This window comes from Mustela nigripes, chromosome 17 (genome assembly GCF_022355385.1).
Source record: "Mustela nigripes isolate SB6536 chromosome 17, MUSNIG.SB6536, whole genome shotgun sequence".
In the NCBI taxonomy this organism is placed as follows: Eukaryota; Metazoa; Chordata; class Mammalia; order Carnivora; family Mustelidae; genus Mustela; species Mustela nigripes.
Window position 1 is genome coordinate 5,242,960 of NC_081573.1, and position 20,375 is coordinate 5,263,334.

Genomic DNA, 20,375 nt, shown 5'->3' on the forward strand with positions numbered 1-20,375 from the left:
GCCCGATGTGGGACTCAATCCCAGGATGCTAGGATCATGACCTGAGCTGAAGGCAGCTGCTTAACCAACTGAGCCACCCAGGCATCCCACTTATGATTTTTTTAAACCAATAGGCTTTTTTTTTTGAAGATTTTTTATTTTTATTTATTTGACAGAGAGAAATCACAAGTAGGCAGAGAGGCAGGCAGAGAGAGAGAGGGAAGCAGGCTCTCTGCTGAGCAGAGAGCCCGATGCGGGACTCGATCCCAGGACTCTGAGATCATGACCTGAGCCAAAGGCAGCGGCTTAACCCACTGAGCCACCCAGGCGCCCCTAGGCTTTTTTTTTTTTAATTTTAATTTATTTGTCAGAGAGAGAGCACAAGCAGAGGGAGTGGCAGGCAGGGGGAGAAGCAGACTCCTCACTGAGCAGAGAGCCGATATGGGACTCAATCCCAGGACTGGGGTCATGACCTGAGCCGAAGGCAGATCCTTATCTGACTGAGCCACTCAGGCATCCCAAATAGGCTTTTTTTAAAAAAAGATTTTATTCATTTATTTGACAGGGAGAGAGCACAAGCAGGGGGAGTAGCAGGAATAGGGAGAAGCAGGCTTCCCACAGAGCAGGGAGCCCGATGTGGGACTTGATCCCAAGACCTCGGGACCATGACCTGAGCAGAAGGCAGACGCTTAACCAACTGAGCCACTCAGGGACCCAAATAGGCTTTATTTTTAAGAGCAGCTTGGGGTTTACAGAAAATGAGAGAAAAGAACAGAGAGTTCCCAGGTGTAGCCCCTACACCCCACCCCAGTTTCTCCTCTTATTAGCATAGTGCTTTAGTGTGGTACTTTGCTATAACTGGTAAGCCAACATTGATACTTCCCCCCCTCCAGAGAGAGGGAGAGAGGTGGGGCAGGGGAGAGGGAGAGAGAGAGGGAGAGAATCTCAAGCAGGCTCCATGCCCAGCACACAGCCGGACCTGGGGTTCCAGCTCATGACCCCCAAATCATGACCTGAGCCAAAATCAAGAGTCATACTCTTAACCCACTGAGCTATCCAGATGCCCCTTATTTATTTGAGAAAAAGAGAGAGCAAGAGAGAACACACAAGCACATGCAAGTGGGGGAGGGGCGGGGGGAGGGAGAGAATCTCAAGCTGATTCCCCACTGAGCGTGGAGCCTGACACCAGTCTCGATCTCACAACCCTGAGATCATGACCTGAGCAAAATCAAGAGTCAGACATAAAACCAACTGAGCCATCGGACGCCCCTCTAGAGGACAATTTGACAAGTGGTTCCCATGGGACTGCAGGAGGAAGAATATCCGTCCTTCTGCCCCCACCTCAACTCAGCAGCAAGGAGACTCTGTTATAATCCAAGACGCCTCATGGCTCACATCTACTCCTCTCCCCAGGACCCTCCAGGAACTCCCAGCTCCCTGAGAGTAAACTCTGTCCATGTCTCTCTGGGTCTCTGCCTCTAGCGATCTTGTCCCACCACAAAGGGACCTGAATACCTATCCCCAAGACCTTGTATGACCCACTCCCAGTCACCTCCCCACCAGTCCCACTTGCTGACTCCATTCCAGCCACACTGGCCTGCTGGCTCACACACACACACACACACACACACAACACACTCTGGCTTCAGGGCCCCTTCTGTTCCCTCTGCCCCGCTGGCTCTCCCTCCAGATCTCCCCGGGGCTTCCACCTCTGCTCACCAGCACAGCCCCTCCAGGGCACTCAACAGAGCATTGCCTTCCTGCGCCATCTAGAACCTTGTGTCTGGCTTGCTCATGGCTGGGTCCAGCCTGCTAGTTTTACTTTCCGTCTCCAGGAGTGCCCTCAAAGCCTGCTAACACCCCGAGTCCCCTTTCCAAATGCCCAATCTCTCCTTCAGCACCACAGTCCCCACAATGCCCAGCCAGAGCCCCCGATTCCTCCCGGAGGCCCCTGTCCCCCCTAAGACACACACAGACAAGACCCCAGCACTGGAGTTTATTGCCTCCATGGCAGAGAGGAGGCATTCTGGGGCCAGTGCCCTCAGGTGAGTCAAGGGCAGGGGTGGGGGGGTTGGGGTGGATTTCTCTGCGGTGTGGTATGAGGCTGGGATGGGGCATTGAGGTGGTGGGTGGAGGCTCCTGGAGGCTGAGCTTGGTTTGGGAGCCCCTCCCTGGTCTGGGCTGGGTGATTTTACCAGTGAGAAACGGATTGTTCACTCACCCTTGGGGTCTACGAGACCCCTGGGGGCAGGGTGGGAAGGGCTGGGAGGGGCTGCAGTGTCTTGGAGACGTTGACCTGGTGGGTCCCTGAGAGCTCAATGGCAGAGGGACACGGGTGCGGGCGTCCACACCCCGCAGGTCCAGACAGGGAGGGGGGGCCTGGTCACAGGGGGCCCCTCCTCAAGTCATCCCCTGGGGCTACAAGGCTGTAGCACACACATGGGGGGGTGGGCTCACAGCTCATCGTGGTGGCGTGTCAGGTCCTCGCCGTAGTTGGTGGCCTGGCTGCCCACAAACATGTTCCAGTTACTGAGGATCTCGGCCTTGCTCAAACGCCCATCCTGGAGGGTCAGAGGGCAGCAGGAGTGAGCAGGGGCCCTGCCTGGAAAACTCATCTCTGAGCCTTAGTCTGCCCCCCATCCGCGGGGGGTGGGGGGGGGTCTCTGTCCACCACCCCTTCCCCCCCACCACCCCTTTCCTCATTTGTCCCTGGTCCAGCAGGACCTCAGGGCAACTCCAGGTCAGTCCGGCCACGCCCGCACAGCAGCTCCCTATGCGCACCTTGTCCGTGTCACTCTCATGCAGCAGGTGGTTGGCCTCCACCAGCGGCTGGTCCTGGGCGGGGGGCAACACCCAGTGGCCCACCTCACTGCCATCCAGCCTCCCGTCCTTGTTCAGATCGCGGAAGTCCCGGAACTGCTCCCGCTCCGACTGCACCCAGGCGGGCTCCTCCTCCCCGGGCTCGGCCGAGTACAGATCCGCTGCGCGGGGCGACAGGGGCGATGTCAGGCTGGGTTCGGGGCCAGCGGGCACCCCCGGGCTCGGTCCCTGCCCCGCCGCCTCCCGACCGCAGGTACCCCCCGCAGCCCAGTGCCCCTGCTTTCCGGCCTCAGGCTCCTCCTCTGCCGGACCAGCAGGGGTAGGGTGAAAGGGACTGGACGGGTTGATCATTTCCTTGACCGGCTGTCAATCTGTTTGCCTGGGACAGGGGCCTGGGCCTGGTGAGGTGATACTAAAAAGCCACCTTTCGAACCGCTCACTCCACTTTAAGAAGCTCCCTTGGGACACCTGGGTGGCTCAGTCAGTTAAGCGGCTGCCTTGGGCTGGGGTCATGTGGGGTCATGATCTCAGGGTCCTGTGATGGAGTCCTGCATTGGGCTCCCTGCTCTGCGGAGAACCTGCTTCTCCCTCTCCCTCTGCCTGCCCCTCTGCCTACCTTGCTCTCTCTCCCTGTCAAATAAATAAATAAAATCTTAAAAAAAAAAAAAAAAAAAAAAAAGGCGGCTGCCTTCTGCTCAGGTCATGATCCCAGAGTCCTGGGATCAAGGCCCACATCTGGCTCCCTGTTCTACAGGAGCCTGCTTATCTCTCTCCCTGTCCCTCTCCCTCTGCTCTTCCCCCTGCTTGTGCTCTCTCTCAAATAAATAAAATCTTTATTTAAAAAGACTTATTTGACAGAGAAAGAGAGAGAAAGAGAGAGCACATCCATCCAGAACATTTTCATCCTCCCAAAGGAGACCCCTTTCCCACTGAGAAGGGACCCCCCCTACACCGCCACCCCCACCCCAGCCCCAGTCCATGAATAATCTAATTCCTGTCTCCATACAATAAGAGTGTGGCCCTCTGTGTCTGGCTTCTTTCACTTGGCACAGTGTTTTTATTTTGTATTCAAGTGTAGCTGACCACAGTGTTACATTAGTTTGGGGTGTCATAGGTTTGGGGTGTGAGAACTAGTTGACTAGACTTACCCACACTGTAGCCGATGAGTACTTCCTCCCCTTTTATGGCTGAATAACATCCCATTGTACAGCTCTCCTGCCTTCCACTTAGCATTCATCCCCCAGGGGCATCTGGGTTGACCAGAAGTCATTATAGGAGCTGGGTACTCTACTCCCACCATTTTTAAAATTTTTATTTATTTATTTGTCAGAGAGAGAGAAAGAGCACAAACAGGGGGAACAGCAGACTCCCCACCAAGCAGGGAGCCTGATGCGGGGCTCTCCCAGGACAGTGGGATCATGACCTGAGTCAAAGGCACATGCTTAACCTACTGAGCTGCCCGGGTGCCCCCTCTACTGCGGCCTCTACAGGTAAGTACAGGTTGAGGAACTCATTTCCGGACCCATGGCTGGGAGGTGGCAGGTGGGAGACACAGCACACTTGTTCTAGAACCTACACTCTTGAGCACGGTGCACTCCCACCTCTCCCACCTTCCCGGACACACCACCCACCTGCTCTCCCAGCTGGGGTCAGAGCCCAGGACGCCCCCTCCATTACTCTGGGGAGTTCTGAGGTGCGGCCTATGTCTGTCTCCCCAGAACCCCACAGGGAAAGGAGAGGCCCAGGGGGCAAGGGTAGGACCTCCGTCTCTGCCTGCTGGGACTGCCATCCTGCTCCACCTCAGCCAAGTATCTACCCCTCAGGCCTCAGCTTCCTCATCTGTGAAAAGGGGTGATAACACCCCTCTTGTCGGTTGCCACGGGGATGAAACCAATTTTCAAGCTGCTCGCCACTTAGGACAGAGCCTCGCCTGTGGCAACAAGGTGTGTGACTCAGTGATGATCCCTGAATTTTTTCTGACCAAAAAAAAAAAAAAAAAAAAGACTTCTATCTTTCTCACAGATGTAAGGAAGATAAATTATGCTTAAATAAAAATGTTCTGCCTGAGGGTTTGTTCCATAAAAACAGGCCATAGAAAAGTGTTTTCCAGCTCGTACAAATATCCATGTTTAACAGCTTTCCCCTCAACCAAATTCTTTGCCCCCAGAGGGCAGGGGTAGAGGCAGGGCCCAGGGGAAATCTGGGGGTGTTGTGAGGGGCCTCCCAGTCCTAACAGGAGACACATTCTTTGCTGTGCAAATGCCAGACTCAAGACAATCTCCTCATCCCCAGCCAATGTAGCCTCTGAGGCCTAATGCTGCAGATAATCCAGACTCTCCCAGAAAGGAAGCCGGTCTGTGACATTCTCTGCTGTGTCCTCAACCACAAACATGCAGTATTTGCTCAATACATGTTTCCTGGACCTGGCACACAGTGGGCGCTTAATAGTGTTTTTTTTTGGTCTGGCCCACAGAAGGTCCTGGATAAATGTTTCCTGGGCCTGGCACAGAGTAGGTGCTTGGTAAAGATTTGCTGGGCCTGAAAAATATACATACTCAACCAATGTTAAGTTAGCAGGGCCCCCCACACAGTGGGTGATCGATAAATACTTTTAGGGCCCAGCACACAGGAGGTGCTCAATTAATGTTTGGTGGCTACCAGAACTAAAGCAGCGTCCCTGCTCCCACTTCAGAGGGCTGCTGCTCTCCTATGGGTGGTATACTCTGGGCTGCCTGGGGGAGGACACGCGTCCTCAGGGAGGGATCGGCTTCCACTCACCGATATACTCATCCACTTGGACGTAGCCATCCTTGTTCTTGTCCAGATCCTCCAGGGTTTCCTGGGGGAAAGAAAGGCATTGGGGCTGGATCCTGAGCAGGGCTGGGCCCCTGGGGCTGGGATGTGAAGTTCTCTCAGGGAATCTGGCTCGGGCTTGGCTGTATGGGCAGGCGTCAGAGCAGTCTCAGTGGGGTCTACCTGTCCCGGGTAGGGGTAGAGGTTGGGTGGCTTTCTAGGGCATATAATGACATGGGTTCTACCTGCCCTTAGTGGGTGAGGGTCAGAGAACCCAGATATCCTTGCTTCCACCCAAGAAGACCTGTCCTGCCTCCCTCATGCTTTCCTCACACCCAACAGCAAACGCTCTCCAAGGGCAGGAGCCCCTTCCTGTTTAGCAGAGCCCAGACCCCAGCTCCATTTTACGTCAGAGCGAGACACACTTGGTGGCCCACTGTGACCCAGGCTCAGTACCTCTCTGCTCTCAGTTTTCTCTCCACTTCTTGAGCAAACAGCTTCTGTTCCCCACTTTTTAAGATGTGTTTGTTTATTATTTGGGAGAGGGAGTAAAGGAGAGAGGAAGAGGGGAAGCAGACTACCCACTGAGCTGGGCCTGAGGGAGGGGGCCGATCTCATGACCCTGAGACCTTGACCAGAGCCACAATCAAGAGTCAGATGCTTAACTGACTGAGCCACCCAGGCGCCCCTGTTCCCCCACTTTTATATTCAAACTCACTGTAGGATGGGGTAGGGTCTAACATGCCACTATGCCTTCCTCACAAAGAAAGCTCCAACATTTTAGGGTTGTCAGAAAAAAATGCAGGATGCTCACTTATGTCCAACTTTCAGAGGAACAACTAAAAATTCTTTATCTTTTTTTAAAGCTTTTATTTATTTATTTGACAGACTGAGATCACAAGTAGGCGGAGAGGCAAGCAGAGAGGGGGGGGGAAGCAGGCTCCCCCCGAGTGAAGAGCCTGATGTGGGGCTTGATCCCAGGACCCCGAGGTCATGACCCGAGCTGAAGGCAGAGGCTCAACCCACTGAGCCACCCAGGCGCCCCAATAATTCTTTAGAATAAGGAAGCTCCACACAATATCCAGAACATACTTACACTACTGGGTACAGTTAATTTGAATTTTAGGTATTTTTTTAAAACATAAGTATATCCCAAATGTTGTGTGGGACATACTTATACTAAAAAAATTGTTTACATTACTTGTTACATATTCAAGTATAATTGAATGCCCTTTGTTATTTGGTAAAGCTGGTAACTCTGTAGCACTTATATATTGAAATTCTTGTTATTTCTTATAAGTGATTTTTGTTGTTTATTATTACTTTTTTTAAGTAGGCTCCATGCCCAGTGTGCCTCTTGAACTCCTGCCTCTGAGATCAGGAGTCACATGGTCTGACTGAGCCAGCCAGAGGGCCCTCTAAGTGACCCTCGATATAAACGAATGTAAAAGAGGACAGCAGAGTTTAGACAAGGGCTCAGCAAACTTTTCCCAAAAAGGGCCGGAGAGGAAATAGTTCTGAGTTTGTGTGCTGTATGGTCTCTGTTGAAATGACACATCAGCTCTCTGGTTGTGGCACATGGAAGCCTAGGATCGTGGCCATGTTCCAATAAAACTTTATTAGCAAAAACAAGTTGTGGGCTGGATTCTGCTATGGGTTAGATAGTTTGTTGACTATTGGTGTGGATCATGGATTCAATTGCCAGGGTTCAAATCCGAGCTGGGGTACTTCTGGTCTGGGTGATCTCAGGCAAGTCTCCCCATCTCTCTGTGCCTAGGTGTCCTCATCTATAAAATGAAGATGGGAGGGGCGCCTGGGTGGCTCAGTGGGTTGGGCCGCTGCCTTCGGCTCAGGTCATGATCTCAGGGTCCTGGGATCGAGTCCCGCATCGGGCTCTCTGCTCGGCAGGGAGCCTGCTTCCTCCTCTCTCTCTCTGCCTGCCTCTCAGTGTACTTGTAATTTCTCTCTGTCAAATAAATAAATAAAATCTTAAAAAAAAAAAAATCCAAAAGCCTGGGTGCCTGGGGGGCTCAGCTGGTTGAGCCTCCAAATCGGGTTTGGCTCAGGTTAAAAAAATAAATAAATTAAAAAAATAAAATGAAGATGGGAGGGTGCCTGGGCGGCTCAGTTGGTTAGGCGTCTGCCTTTGGCTCAGGTCATGACCCTGGGGTCCTGGGAGCCCCCACATCGGGCTCCCTGCTCAGCCAGGATTCTGCTTCTTCCTCTCCCTCTGCTCCTCCCCAACTCATGCGTGCACGTGCAGTGGGCTCTCTCTCTCTCTCTCTAATAAATGAGATCTTAAAAAAATAATAAATAAAATGAAGATGTTAGCCCACCCCCATATGGTTGCCATGAGGATTCACTCAGGCTAATACTTAGGTCAAGGTGTTACCACGGTGCTCCTGGTACACAGCACATGCTGTCAGGGTCTGTTAAATAATCTCAACTCAGGGGGCCCCTGGCTGACTCAGTCAGTAGAGCACGTGGCTCTTGGTCTTGGGGTTGTAAGTTCAAGTTCCACGTTGGAGGTAAAGATTACTTAAAAAACAAAATCTTAAAAGAAAAAAACCTCGACTCAGGGGCGTAAAAGGTATTTCAACATTATCTGCTATAAAAAAAGGACTTTGGGTCTTGGAGGGTGGGGAGTCTAGTGGGTTCGAAAAGGCTGGGTTAATGACCTCTCTCCTCTCTGGATTGTAGTCACCTCTGGAATGGGCCGGAAGGCCCACCTCAATGGTGCACACATTGGGTCAGTAAAATGCCTGAGAAATATCGGAAGCAACTGCAAACACACATCCCAGTGGGAGCAGGGATTCTACTGCTGGAAGTTTTCTCCCATAGCTATACTGACACATGTATGCAAGGTGAAGTAAGGAGCATTTATCACCAGTTTTGTAGGTTTATGTGTATTAACTCATCTAGTCCCTACAACCAGCCCTGATGTAGGAATAGTTATCAGTACCACAATTTTACAGATGAAGAACAGGCCCAGAGAAGTTAAGTAACTTGACCAAGGTCACACAGCCAGGAAGCTGCAGGGCTGGGACTTGAACCCAGGCCTCCTAGCCCCAGAGCCCTTGATTCTTTTTTTTTTTATTTTTTTTTATTTTTTTAAAGATTTTATTTATTTATTTGACGGAGAGAGATCACAAGTAGGTAGAGAGGCAGGCAGAGAGAGAGAGGAGGAGGAAGCAGGCTCCCTGCTGAGCAGAGAACCCGATGCGGGACTCGATCCCAGGACCCTGAGATCATGACCTGAGCCGAAGGCAGCGGCTTAACCCACTGAGCCACCCAGGCGCCCAGAGCCCTTGATTCTAACAGGCTTGCCACAGACCCTCACACCAGCTGTGGAAATGGAGCCACAAGAGAGGGGTTTAGGGATAAGGCCGAGGAGATGGGAAAGGTAGAGGGTTATCCAGTTTTCTGGGGTCCTTTGGGCATTTAAATACATTAGTATGTTAGCTATTTTATGAACCTTGAGAGCTTGTTTGGAGGTTCTAGCAGGGGAGTGCAGCTACTCGTATACCCTTGACGGAAGAACGGTCCTCTCCTCTATCGGGGAAGGTCGTCCTCTTCGACCAAGCGCGCAGCTTCGGGAGAGACGCACATGGAGCGGTGAGGGAGGAAGGGGACACCCGCCTAGCCAGCCAGATCAGCCGAATCAACCCTGGCGATCAGTGGGGTGACAGATGTCGTAGCCAGATCGCCCTCATATCCAGTATGTTAGCTATTTTAGACATTCAACTACATTATTTTTTTTTAAGAATTTATTTATTTATTTGACAGAGAGAGATCACAAGTAGGCAGAGAGGCAGGCAGAGAGAGAGGAGGAAGCAGGCTCCCTGCTGAGCAGAGAGCCCGATGTGGGACTCGATCCCAGGACCCTGAGATCATGACCTGAGCCAAAGGCAGCGGCTTAACCCACTGAGCCACCCAGGCGCCCCATTATTTTTTTTTTTAAGATTTTATTTATTATTTATTTGACAGACAGATCACAAGTAGGCAGAGAGGCAGGCAGAGAGAGAGGGGGAAGCAGGCTCCCTGCTGAGCAGAGAGCCTGATGTGGGGCTTGATCCCAAGACCCTGAGATCATGACCTGAGCCAAAGGCAGAGGTTTTAACCCACTAGGCCACCCAGGCGCCCTCATTTTTTATTTTTTTATTTTTTTAAAAGATTTTATTTATTTATTTGAGAGAGAGAGAGAGCAGAGGGAGAAGCAGACTCTCTGCTGAGCAGGGAGCCTGACGAGGGCTTGATCCCAGGACCCCCGGGGTCATGATCAGAGCCAAATGCAGATGCTTAACCAATTGAGCCACCCAGGTGCCCCAAAACTACATTTTAAAAATAATTTTTAAAATAATAATTTTGGGGGATGCCTGGGTGGCTCAGTTGGTTAAATGTCTGTCTTCAGCTCAGGTCATGGATTGAGTCGTGCCTCAGGCTCCCTGCTCAGTGGGAAGCCTGCTTCTCCCTCTCCCTCTGCTCGCCATTCCCCCTGCTTAAGTGCTCTCTTGCTCTCTGTCAAGTAAATAAATAAAATTTAAAATAATAATAATAATAACAGTCAGTGAGAATTTAGGCATGGTAGAAATGGGTGTAAATCCTTCCACAGAGAGTGAACCCTCATGTGAACTATGGACTTTGGGTGGTGACGTGTGGGTTTTGGTCTGTCCACTGTATCGAGAGTCCCACTCTGGTGCACGATGTTGATGGGGGGAGGGTGTGCATGTGGGGGCAGGGGCGGTGTGGGAAATCTGTGGACCCCTTGCTAATATGGTCTCCTGGACCTAAACCTGCTCTAAAAATTAAGGCCTGGGGCATGTGGCCGGCTCAGTTGGTGGAAAATGTGACTCTTGATCTTGGGGTTATGGATTTGAGCTCCAGATCAGATCTGGAGATTATTTAAAAATAAAATCTGGGGCGCCTGGGTGGCTCAGTGGTTTAAAGCCTCTGCCTTCGGCTCAGGTCATGATCCCAGAGTCCTGGGATCAAGCACAACATGGGGCTCTCTGCTCAGCAGGGAGCCTGCTTCCTCCTCTCTCTCTCTCTCTCTCTTTTTTTTTTAAAGATTTTATTTATTTATTTGATAGAGATCACAAGGAGACAGAGAGGCAGGCAGAGAGAGAGGAGGCAGCAGGCTCCCTGCTGAGCAGAGAGTCTGATATGGGGCTTAATTCCAAGACCCTGAGATCATGACCTGAACTGAAGACAGAGGCTTAACTCCCTGAGCCACTCAGGCGCCCCTCCTCCTCTCTCTCTGCCTGCTTCTTTGCCTACTTGTGATTTCTGTCTGTCAAATAAATAAATAAATAAAATCTTAAAATAAATAAATAAGTACACCTGTCCAGCTCAGTCGGTGGAGCATGGGACCCCCTTAAAAAAAAAAAAAAAAGAGTCTGCCTTCAGCTCAGGTCATGGTCCCAAGGACCTGGGATCAAGTCCCGAGTCAGGCCCCCCCGGCTCAGCAGGGTGCCTGCTTTTCTCTCTCCCTCTGTGTGTACTCTCTCACTCTCTCTCAAATAAGTAAATAAAATCTTTAAATAAATATAAAATAAAATAAAACCTTTTAAATTAAAATTAAAAACTTAAAGTCTGTTGGGGGAAAAAATGAAGGAGAAAAAAATCCTTCCACTACTGGGGAAGTTGGGTGGCTCAGTTAGCTATGTGTACAGCTCTTGATTTTGGCTCAGGTTATGATCTCCAGGTCATGAGATCGAGCCCCAAGTCAGGATCCACATTGGGCATGGAGCCTGCTTAAGATTCTCTCTCCCTCTCTCTCTGCACCTCCCCCCTTTCTCTCTAAAAAAAAAAAAACAAAAACATAACCTGCCACTATAAAACGGAGAAGGAATTGGGGTTGGCACAAAAATTATAAAGGAATAAGAAGATAAAAGGGGTCAGCAGAAATGGCCCCAGAGCAGACACTCCATGTGCGGGGTTGGGGTTTTTCAGGGGTTTGGCCAGGATTGGGGCTCCCCGAGGCACTTCTGGGGAATGTGTTTTCAGGCCGGGGGCCTGGACTCCAAACGTGAGGAAAGGAAGGGGAAGGCAGACCCAGGAGAGATCAGACATGAGGAGGTCAGGCGATGGGCAGGGGAGAGGTTGCCCTCCACGGATCTGTTTGCAGGCTAGGTTCCCTGGGGAAGGTGCTTGAAAACCATGAAAACACTGGTGGGCTGGGCCTGACCTCAGAAGTCTGGGTCCCAGAAGGTGGGTGGGAAGTGGAGAGCCATCTCCTTGGGCCCCAACTCACAGCAATCACGATGTCCCGCATGTGAGGGAACTCCTCAGGATGCAAGAAGGCTGTCAGCTCCTCCCTCGTGGCCATCGAGTCCCCATCCTGGTCCGCCACCCGGAAACGCCGCTCGTCCCGAGCCAGCATTTTCTTGTAGGTCTCCGCGTCCTCCACGTCATGAAATTCCTCACCTGGGGAAGGGGACAATCTCTTTCAGCTGTGTTTTACTGGAAAGAATACCAGTCAGGTTGAGGGAAAAGACAAAGGATTCAGCTCAGTAGAATCAGGGCAGGAAGGCCCCCACAGAACTTGTAATAATTAATATATATTCATTGTTTACTTATATTAGCAACGTTGTCATGAAAGCTTATTATATGCAAAGCTCTTTCCCTACAAAATTGCATTTAATTCTCACAAAAAGTAAGTCAAGAGTCTTTTCATCTATTCTCACTTTATGAAGGAGAAAATGGATTCCCACAGAGAAGAAATAACCAGCCCGAAGTCATGCAGCCAGGAAAGGAGCTCTGAGCTGACACTGGCCCTTTGGGCCCCAAGGTCACCCTCTGGTGCTTTAAGGTATACAGACTCGGGTTATAGGACAGAGAATAGGAGAAGGGGTTTTTCAAGAAAGGAAAGGGTATGAGCATAATGTGGAGGTTTGAAGAGCTCCTGAGTTCAGGGAAACTACAGAAGGTCCACTTTGCTGGCCAGAAAATGCAGAAAAACACAGCCAGAGGGGTGGGCCAGGCTGGGCTGAGGAGCTGGGTGTCTCTTCTGGAGACCCGGGGGGAGCCATGAAGAGCAGCGAGCAGGGGAGAATTAGGATCAACTCCATGGGTGGGAAGACCCCTCTGTGATATATGAGGGACAGACTGGAAGAGGAGTGGGGAGGGAGGGTTCACAAGGAAGAAAACAAGAGCAGTGGGGGTAGCCGGGCTGGGGCATAGGGACAGACAAGAGGGAACGCAGTCGGGGCATGGGGTAAATGGATTTGAGGTTTTTTTTTTTTTTAAGATATTATTCATTTGATAGAGAGCAATAAAGCATAAGCAGGAGGAGCAGCAGATGAAAAAGGAGAAACAGCCTCCCTGATGAGCAATGAGCGTGATGCAGGACTCGATCCCAGGACCCCAGGATTATAACCTGAGCTGAAGGCAGATGCTTAACCTACTGAGCCACCCAGGAGCCCCAGGATTTGGGGTTCTGTCAAGAGATCAGCGGTCAGGATGACAGGGCATGGGAGGTAGATGTCCCTGGCAAGGATCCCCCAGTCACGGTAACAGAGGTCGTGGATGCCATCACGAATGAGAAGCCAGAGATCAGCGATTGGGAGTTTCCGGTGATGGAGTACTGGAAGTGGGTAGAACTTGATCAAGGGTTAGAAGCAAAGGTAAGGGATTCTGTTTCGTAGGCTAAAGGTTCTCAGAATGAGGCTGTCAAAAAGGTCAAGGTCACAGTGTGTGTGTTTTCGGGGGAGCAAGAGTCGGGATCTCGCCGCATACCCGGCGCGTAGTGGCCATAGGTGGCGTTGCGCAGCTCCTCCCAACCCACGCGCCCGTCGCGGTCCGTGTCGTACGTGTTCCAGGCCGCGGTCACCGAGTCCCGTATGTGCCGCTGCTGCGTGTGAGCGATCCAAGCACGGAGCTCGGCCAGCGACACCCAGCCGTCCCCGTCCCCTGCACGATCCATCCGGTCCACGATGCGCCTGCGAGTCGGGGCGGGGCACACGTCAGTCGCAGACTCCGCCCACCAGGAGACACGCCTTCGCCAGGCTCCGCCCCGCACACGGAGCCACGCCCCCATCGGAACACCAACACCCCTCCGCCCCCAATATAGGGTTGATAAAACGGTCCCAGAGCTGCCCGCGCACCGAGGGGAGACACCGGTCAATCCCGGGCCACGCCCAGGACAGAGCTCCGCCCCCTCAATCCAGGCGCTGCGGTCCTCCACACGCCCTGGTTGGGGGAAGGACCTAAAGCAATCCAGAGCCACACCCGTCACCCCGCCTCCGCGCCTGGGCCCTCACTTGCTCCCCTCTCTCATTTGTCCGAGTTGGGGTGGGGGCAAGGAGGAGGTGCCACATCGCACCCCTCGCCCGCCGTTCCCCTAGGCCAAGACTCTCTCTGAACTCTTTTTTTTTTTTTTTAAAGATTTTATTTATTTATTTGACAGAGAGAGAGATCACAAGTAGGCAGGTAGGCAGGCAGAGAGCGAGGAGGAAGCAGGCTCTCCGCAGAGCAGAGAGCCCGATGTGGGGCTCGATTCCCGGGACCCTGGGATCATGACCTGAGTCGAAGGCAGAGGCTTTAACTCACTGAGCCACCCAGGCGCCCCTCTCTCTGAACTCTTGATGGCCACGGCCACGCGCAACCCCGACCCCTCGCCCTTTCAGGCGCGTTGGGTCTTCAGGTCATCCCTTCCAACCCCCCCCCCCCACCGCTGCCCCGCCCGCCTGGCTGCGCGGGCCTATTTCAGGCCCCTCTACCTCCGGCCCGACCCCGTGCTGTGTCCCGCCCCTTCCCCCACTTCCTCCAGACAGTCTCAGGCTTCGCCCGAGGACCATCACCCGCAACACCACCATCAGTTCCTTCCTCCTGCTTCGGCCGGATCATGGGCACCATGCGGTCTATGAAGCCGCTGAAGGCCGTTCCTCGCGCACCTTCTCTCGGGCCGCTCCGATCTGCTCCCAGGCCTCCTCCCCCGTCCCCTGGCCACTCCCGCCACCGGTTTGGGTCCTTACCCAACCGCTCACAGAGCCCACAAGGAGCGCTCCTCTTGGTCACCGTCCTTAAACCCCGCAACCCAGTTCCCAGGGTCGACTCCCACACGGCTGTGCCCAGATCGCCAGCCCCTGCAACCCCCGCGCGACAGGCTGTGTCTGCTCTGATCAGTCTGGAGCTGGAGTCCCGGGATTCCCATGCTGTCCTGAGGTTCAAGCTGTTGTTAAGACCGTGGGCTCCACGGCAAGATATTTTAGGTTCAAATCCTATCGCCTCATCTTGCTGGCTGTGTGACCGTGGGCAAGCCACTGAAACCTCTCCGTGCCTCAGTCTACCCCTCTGTAAAAGGCAGATAAATGATAGAACCTACCCTTAAGTCTGGTTGTGGGGATTAAAGAAATTAACCCTTGTAAAGCACTTAGAACAGCACCATGCATTGCAGCAACGCTACGCCAATAGTGAAGCCTGTTACGCTGCCTTTCTTCCTCCCTCCTTCACCCAGTCCCATCCACGCACAGTCTCCCAGCCAGCAGTCAGCACCACTCTCTCCATCCTGATCTAGTCATCATCCCCTCCTGTCTTCCAACTGCACCGCTGCAGATGCTTCCTCACCTAGTCTGTTCCCCAAAATGCAACCAGAAGGATTCTGTTGAAACCTAAGTCAGCTCACACCCTCCCTCTGCTTAGAGTCCTCCCATGGCTCTCATCTCCCTCAGAGAAACGCTGAAATCTTCACTGTGGCCTGAAGGCCCTGACCTCTTTTTCCCTTCTCTGCCATCACCTTCCACATTCTCCTCTTCGATCACTGGGTTCCAGCCACGTGGGCATCACTGTTCTGCAAATATCAGGCCTGTTCCTGCCTCAGGGCCTTTGCACTTACAGTTCCCTCTGCTTGGAGTGCTATTCCCCCGTATATCCACACGGCTCAAATATTACCTTCTCACTGAAGCCTCCCTTCACTTCCCTGTTAAAAATTACAACCCTGAATCCTCCCCTCCGTCTCTCTCCTACCCCAGACGCGCTTGGCTTTCCTCTGGGCTGAGCTGGTCGAATTCCTTGGCCACTTCTCGTCCCAGGAAAGCCTCATGGTCGTACTGGAAATTCCCGTGGGCGTCATCATGAGGAGCCTCGCTTAGAGGGGCCGCCTGGTGTACCCTCCCCTGGCCATGAGGGCCTGCATCAGGGGATGGCTTGCCCTGGGCACCGCGCCTCAGCAGCAGCAGCAACAGCAGAAGTGATGGTTGCCACATCATCAGTCCCTAGGGAGCAGTGGAGGCTAAAAGTCAGGGGTCACAGGAAAAACAATAGAGACAGGACAGGAGAATGGGGGTTGGGGCGGAGAGACCGAAGACAAGACAGAGAGATGGTAAATGGCCACAAAATTTAGGGCTCAAGAAGGGCCGGGGGTGGGAAAAAGGGGGGCAGGGTTCTCAGAGGTAAAAGCAGAGGTAGTGACTGAATCTTCTGAGGGAGTCCCAGACGGGTCCCGGAGCTGCTGGTGGGGGGTTTCCAAGCGCTAGACGTGGCGCACTTCCCACGCACACTGCGGGGCGGGGTCGTGTCCAGAGAGCAATCATGCAGGCCCCCAGGCCTTATTTGCAGCCCGGACCCACTTTCCCGGCTCGAAAGAACCCGGACCGTCCTCCCTGGGCAAGCCACCCGCCCTCACCTCCCTTTACCAGTTTAGCCAGCTTCACTTCGCTCTACACAGTGGGCTCAGCTTTCTCTGAAAAGATGCCCAATTTAGCGGCTCTCTAGCGAGGCCCCACCTCCAGCAGCGCAGAGACCCCGCCCTCCTACCAATGAGCGCTCAGAAGGACCCCAAGGGGCGGGGCCGATGAGCTCCGCGAAGGCCGCGGGCCCCGACGCCACGTCCACAGAGAAGAGCGCGGCCCCAGAGGTTCCGCCCGGCTTCCCAGGGCAGGCGGGTGGGCGGCCCGGGAGAGACGCGGATGCCCAGAACTACAACTCCCGGCAGGCGTCGCAGCGCCCAGCCAGACCACCGACCACGTCCAGCGGTACTATTTCCCCAAGCCTCTTGGGAGGTGGTTTGGGGTTTTTTGGAGGTTGGGGTTGTTTTGTTTATTTATTTATTTAAGTACTCTCTACACTGAGGGCGAAGCTGGAGCTCACCACCCCAAGATCAAGAGTCGCATCCTCTTCCGACTGAAGCCAGGCGCCCCGGAGGTGTATTTTTATCTTTTCCTTTGTGAGCACGGTTTAAGAAAGAAGGGAACCAAGGGGCCGGAGGAGGCATCCCCTTCCCTCAAAGAGGGAACAATGCTTCTCTTCCGCTCCACCCAAGGTGACAGGTCCAACTCCAGCCAAGAATTCCTCAAAATGTGTGGCACAGTGTCGGCATTTGGTAAATATTGGTGAAACTTATGAGTGAAAAGATGTGACTTGGTATATAAAATTGGCATATTCCACAACTGGCAATTGCCTCCGGAGAGATATGAAGCCCAGGGCTTATGTTCTTTATCCCTACCCCCTTACGACACACACACGTGTTCTCCTAACCTCACCCCCACCCCAAAAGTCGAAATGATAAGAACACAATAATTCGGGCCCAAACTCGTGTTTATATGTGGAGGTGGAAAAGAGCCATGATCATCAGGAGGGGAAACTGAGGCAGATCACACAAGAGGCGAAATCCAGAAGATCATTGGGCCCAGAACTCTTTCTGGAGGCTCAGAAATACCAGGATTCCAGGAGGTCTCACAGCATGATAGGGGCCTGACTACATTAGCTGGTGGTAGCCAGGATGGAGGGTGATATCAGCGGCTGAGAATGCATTTACGTGCTACGAATCGGCATCCTTGGGCACGCCGGGAGCGGGCAGGAGGGCCCCAACATCATCGTCCCCACGGAGAGACATCCAAGGGGCTGAGGGAAGAGGAAGTGGGTGGGGGAGGTCATGAGAATCTCTGAAATCCCCTGGGGTTCCTGACTGCCCCTCCCCCACGTGTGTCTGTCTGTCTTTCCCAGTCTCTGTCCTACTCCACAGGTTTCTGTCCCCCCTCAGAGCCTCTGTTTCCTCCCTCCCATCCCACTACCTCCCGTGTCCCTGTTCCTTTCTGTCTAGATCCGTGGGCCCCCCCCGCCCCCACTCCAGATCTGTCCCTCTCTGAGTTCTTTCCCTCTTCCTGCTCCACACCTGGAAGCCCCTTTCTCATCCTCCTCCACAGCAGAGCTCCTCCTGCGGCCACTGCCATGAGCAGTAAGAAGCCAACAACGATTCCGATCACGGGCACGGAGGATCTGGCTGGTGATTCTGCAGCCAGAGAATGATGTGAGATGCAGAGGGAACCCTCCGGCCCTTCTGAGCCAGGGCCAGAGCCTGGGGATTCTCAGTCCCTCCCAACCACACAGATCACAGCATCAGGTTTTTGGGGAGAGGGTGTGGACAGAGGGAACGCTGGTCAGCTGATGTTCTAGATCTGTGCAGAACGCCCCCGCTTTGCATAGAAGAGTCAAGATGGGTCCCAGCCCCACTGGCCAAGGGACCCAGAGCAGCAGGGTGCATGGTATTCTGACTAGGATAGAGGAAGGGTGGTCACAGAGCAGTAGCCCATCAGATTCACAGAGGACCGGCTATGGCTGAGGGACAACTGGCAGCAGCAGACAATGAGTGGTCAGACTAGCAGCAGCAGCAGGGAAGGCAGACTGGCAACAGTGGGGCAGAAGGCGGTTGCAAGGCAGCCAGAGACAGAGAGTATCAGGCCTCCCCGGGACCTTACCCAGCTCCACGGTGAGGGGCTGCGGCAGCCCAGCATGCTGCACCACGCAGCGGTAGTGGTGCTCGTCACCACTTTTGACCGTCAATGAAGACCAGGCATGGAAGGAGCCGTCACCATTGGGGCCAAAGTCACCTTCTCCGGAGCCCACAGCCAGCCCGTTCCGGAGGAACCGCAGTTGTAGCTCCGGGGGATAGAAGGAGAAGGCACTGCAGGTGAGCACAGAAAAGCCAGGGCTCCCAGGTCGGGCCTTCAGGCGCATGGAGGGTGGCTCTGCGGACAAACAGGCAGATAGACCTAAGCCCTGAGCCCATGAACCCCTAGCGCCAGACCTGGTGAGGGCCGGGGGAGGACGTACAGAAGCCTCCATTCCTTCCACCATAGCCAGCAGGCCCCGCCCTGTCCCCCACACTGTGCTGAGCCTGGAGGACAGAGTGGCAAAGGTGAAGGGACATTCCTGAGGGGATGGGACCCCCACCTATCCACAGTGAGGATATCCACCGCTCATCCATTCCTTCCTACAACAGACACACACTGAACATCAACCATGTTCAGTGCCAGACACTCTTCTAGGCACCCAGGACACAGCAGTAAAGACGGACAAAGGTTCCTGTCTTGGGGTGCCTGAGTGGCTCAGTCAGTTTAGCATCTGCCTTCAGCTCAGGTCATGATCCCAGGGTCCTGGGATTGAGTCCTGTGTCCAGCTCCCTGTTTGGCAGGCAATCTGCTTCTCCCTCTCTCCCCCATTAGTGCTCTCTCTCTTTCTCCTTCTGTGTCTGTCTCAAAAAAATAAATAAAATCTTTTTAAGCAAAAGTCCCTGTCTTCGTGGAGCTCATGTTCTAATGAGGGAAGAGAGATAAATATTTGTGTCCAAATAAATGAAAAGGAAACAGACCGTGAAAGTGTTGTGATGAGAGAAAATAAGACAGATCCTACGGTCGTTAAAGGATAGTAAGTAGGGCGCCTGGGTGGCTCAGTGGGTTAAGCCGCTGCCTTCGGCTCAGTTCATGATTTCAGGGTCCTGGGATCGAGTCCCGCATCGGGCTCTCTGCTCAGCAGGGAGCCTGCTTCCTTCTCTCTCTCTCTGCCTGCCTCTGAGTGTACTTGTGATTTCTCTCTGTCAAATAAACAAATAAAATCTTAAAAAAAAAAAAAAAAAAGGATAGTAAGTAGACGTTACCGTCATACCAGTGCATTTGAAATTGAAATGAACTGGACAAATTCCTAGGAAATGCAACCTTCCAAAACTGACACAGAAGAAATAAAAAAACTTGAGTAGTCCTATAATGATTGAATAATTTTAACCCATAACTTAAAAACTTTCCAACAATAAAAGTCCAGGCCCAGGTGACATCATTGGTGAATTCTTTTTTTTTTTTTTAAGATTTTATTTATTTATTTGAAAGACAGTGATCACAAGTAGGCAGACAGGCAGGCAGAGAGAGAGGAGGAAGCAGGCTCCCTGCCAAGCAGAGAGCCTGATGCAGGGCTTGATCCCAGGACCCTAGGATCATCACCGGAGCCAAAGGCAGAGGCTTTAACCCACTGACCCACCCAGGCGCCCCTTATTGGTGAATTCTTAAAACAAACAAACAAATAAACAAACAAAAACAAGTAGCATATCTACACCTAATTTAGGAAAAAGGCATCCCTGTAATTCCATGGAGGAGACAGGAAGGTGGTCTTGCAACAAATGATGCTGGGTCAACTGGAGATCCTCGACGGACAAATGAACCTAGAACCCTTACCTCACACCCTCACATGCAATTACCTCAAGATGGATCACAGTTACATGTAAAAGTTACTTATCAACCAAGCTTCTAAAAGACCTAGAACCTTCATAGCTTTGGGAGAGGAAAGATTTCCTGAAGAGAACACACACAAAAGCTATAGAGAAAAGATGGATGGGTTGCTCTTCATTAAAATTGTTTCATCAAGGGCACCTGGGTGGCTTAGTGGGTTAAGCCGCTGCCTTCGGCTCAGGTCATGATCTCAGGGTCCTGGGATCGAGTCCCGTATCGGGCTCTCTGCTCGGCAGGGAGCCTGCTTCCCTCTCTCTCTCTCTCTCTCTCTGCCTGCCTCTCCATCTA

The 20,375-nt window shown here is 52.8% G+C and overlaps 3 protein-coding genes across 7 annotated transcripts in view; all 3 read right to left on the reverse strand.

Moving 5' to 3' along the window:
* Positions 1-20,375, reverse strand: part of LOC132005675 (large ribosomal subunit protein uL13) — a 109,940-nt gene that overhangs the window by 57,827 nt on the left and 31,738 nt on the right. The gene's annotated exons all lie outside the window — the stretch shown is intronic.
* Positions 1,972-16,329, reverse strand: RCN3 (reticulocalbin 3). Of its 2 annotated transcripts, none has more exons than XM_059382082.1 (7): positions 16,227-16,329; positions 15,559-15,806; positions 13,330-13,532; positions 11,846-12,018; positions 5,578-5,638; positions 2,761-2,960; positions 1,972-2,540 (listed from the first exon to the last, which is right to left on the reverse strand). In XM_059382082.1, exons 2-7 carry the CDS (start codon positions 15,798-15,800, stop codon positions 2,433-2,435), a joined length of 987 nt encoding a protein of 328 aa, XP_059238065.1. In that variant the 5' UTR covers positions 15,801-15,806; positions 16,227-16,329; the 3' UTR covers positions 1,972-2,432. The 2 variants fall into 2 exon arrangements, with proteins under 2 accessions (XP_059238065.1, XP_059238066.1); XM_059382083.1 differs by having other exon boundaries at positions 16,217-16,309.
* Positions 17,110-20,375, reverse strand: part of FCGRT (Fc gamma receptor and transporter) — a 12,920-nt gene continuing 9,654 nt past the window's right edge. For all 4 annotated transcript variants that reach the window (XM_059381439.1, XM_059381440.1, XM_059381441.1 and 1 more), the window contains 3 exons: positions 18,288-18,557; positions 17,705-17,821; positions 17,110-17,433 (listed from right to left, as the gene is read on the reverse strand). In XM_059381439.1, coding sequence (XP_059237422.1) covers positions 17,351-17,433; positions 17,705-17,821; positions 18,288-18,557 — 470 coding nt within the window. In that variant the 3' untranslated portion in view covers positions 17,110-17,350. The remainder of the gene's footprint in view (positions 17,434-17,704; positions 17,822-18,287; positions 18,558-20,375) is intronic.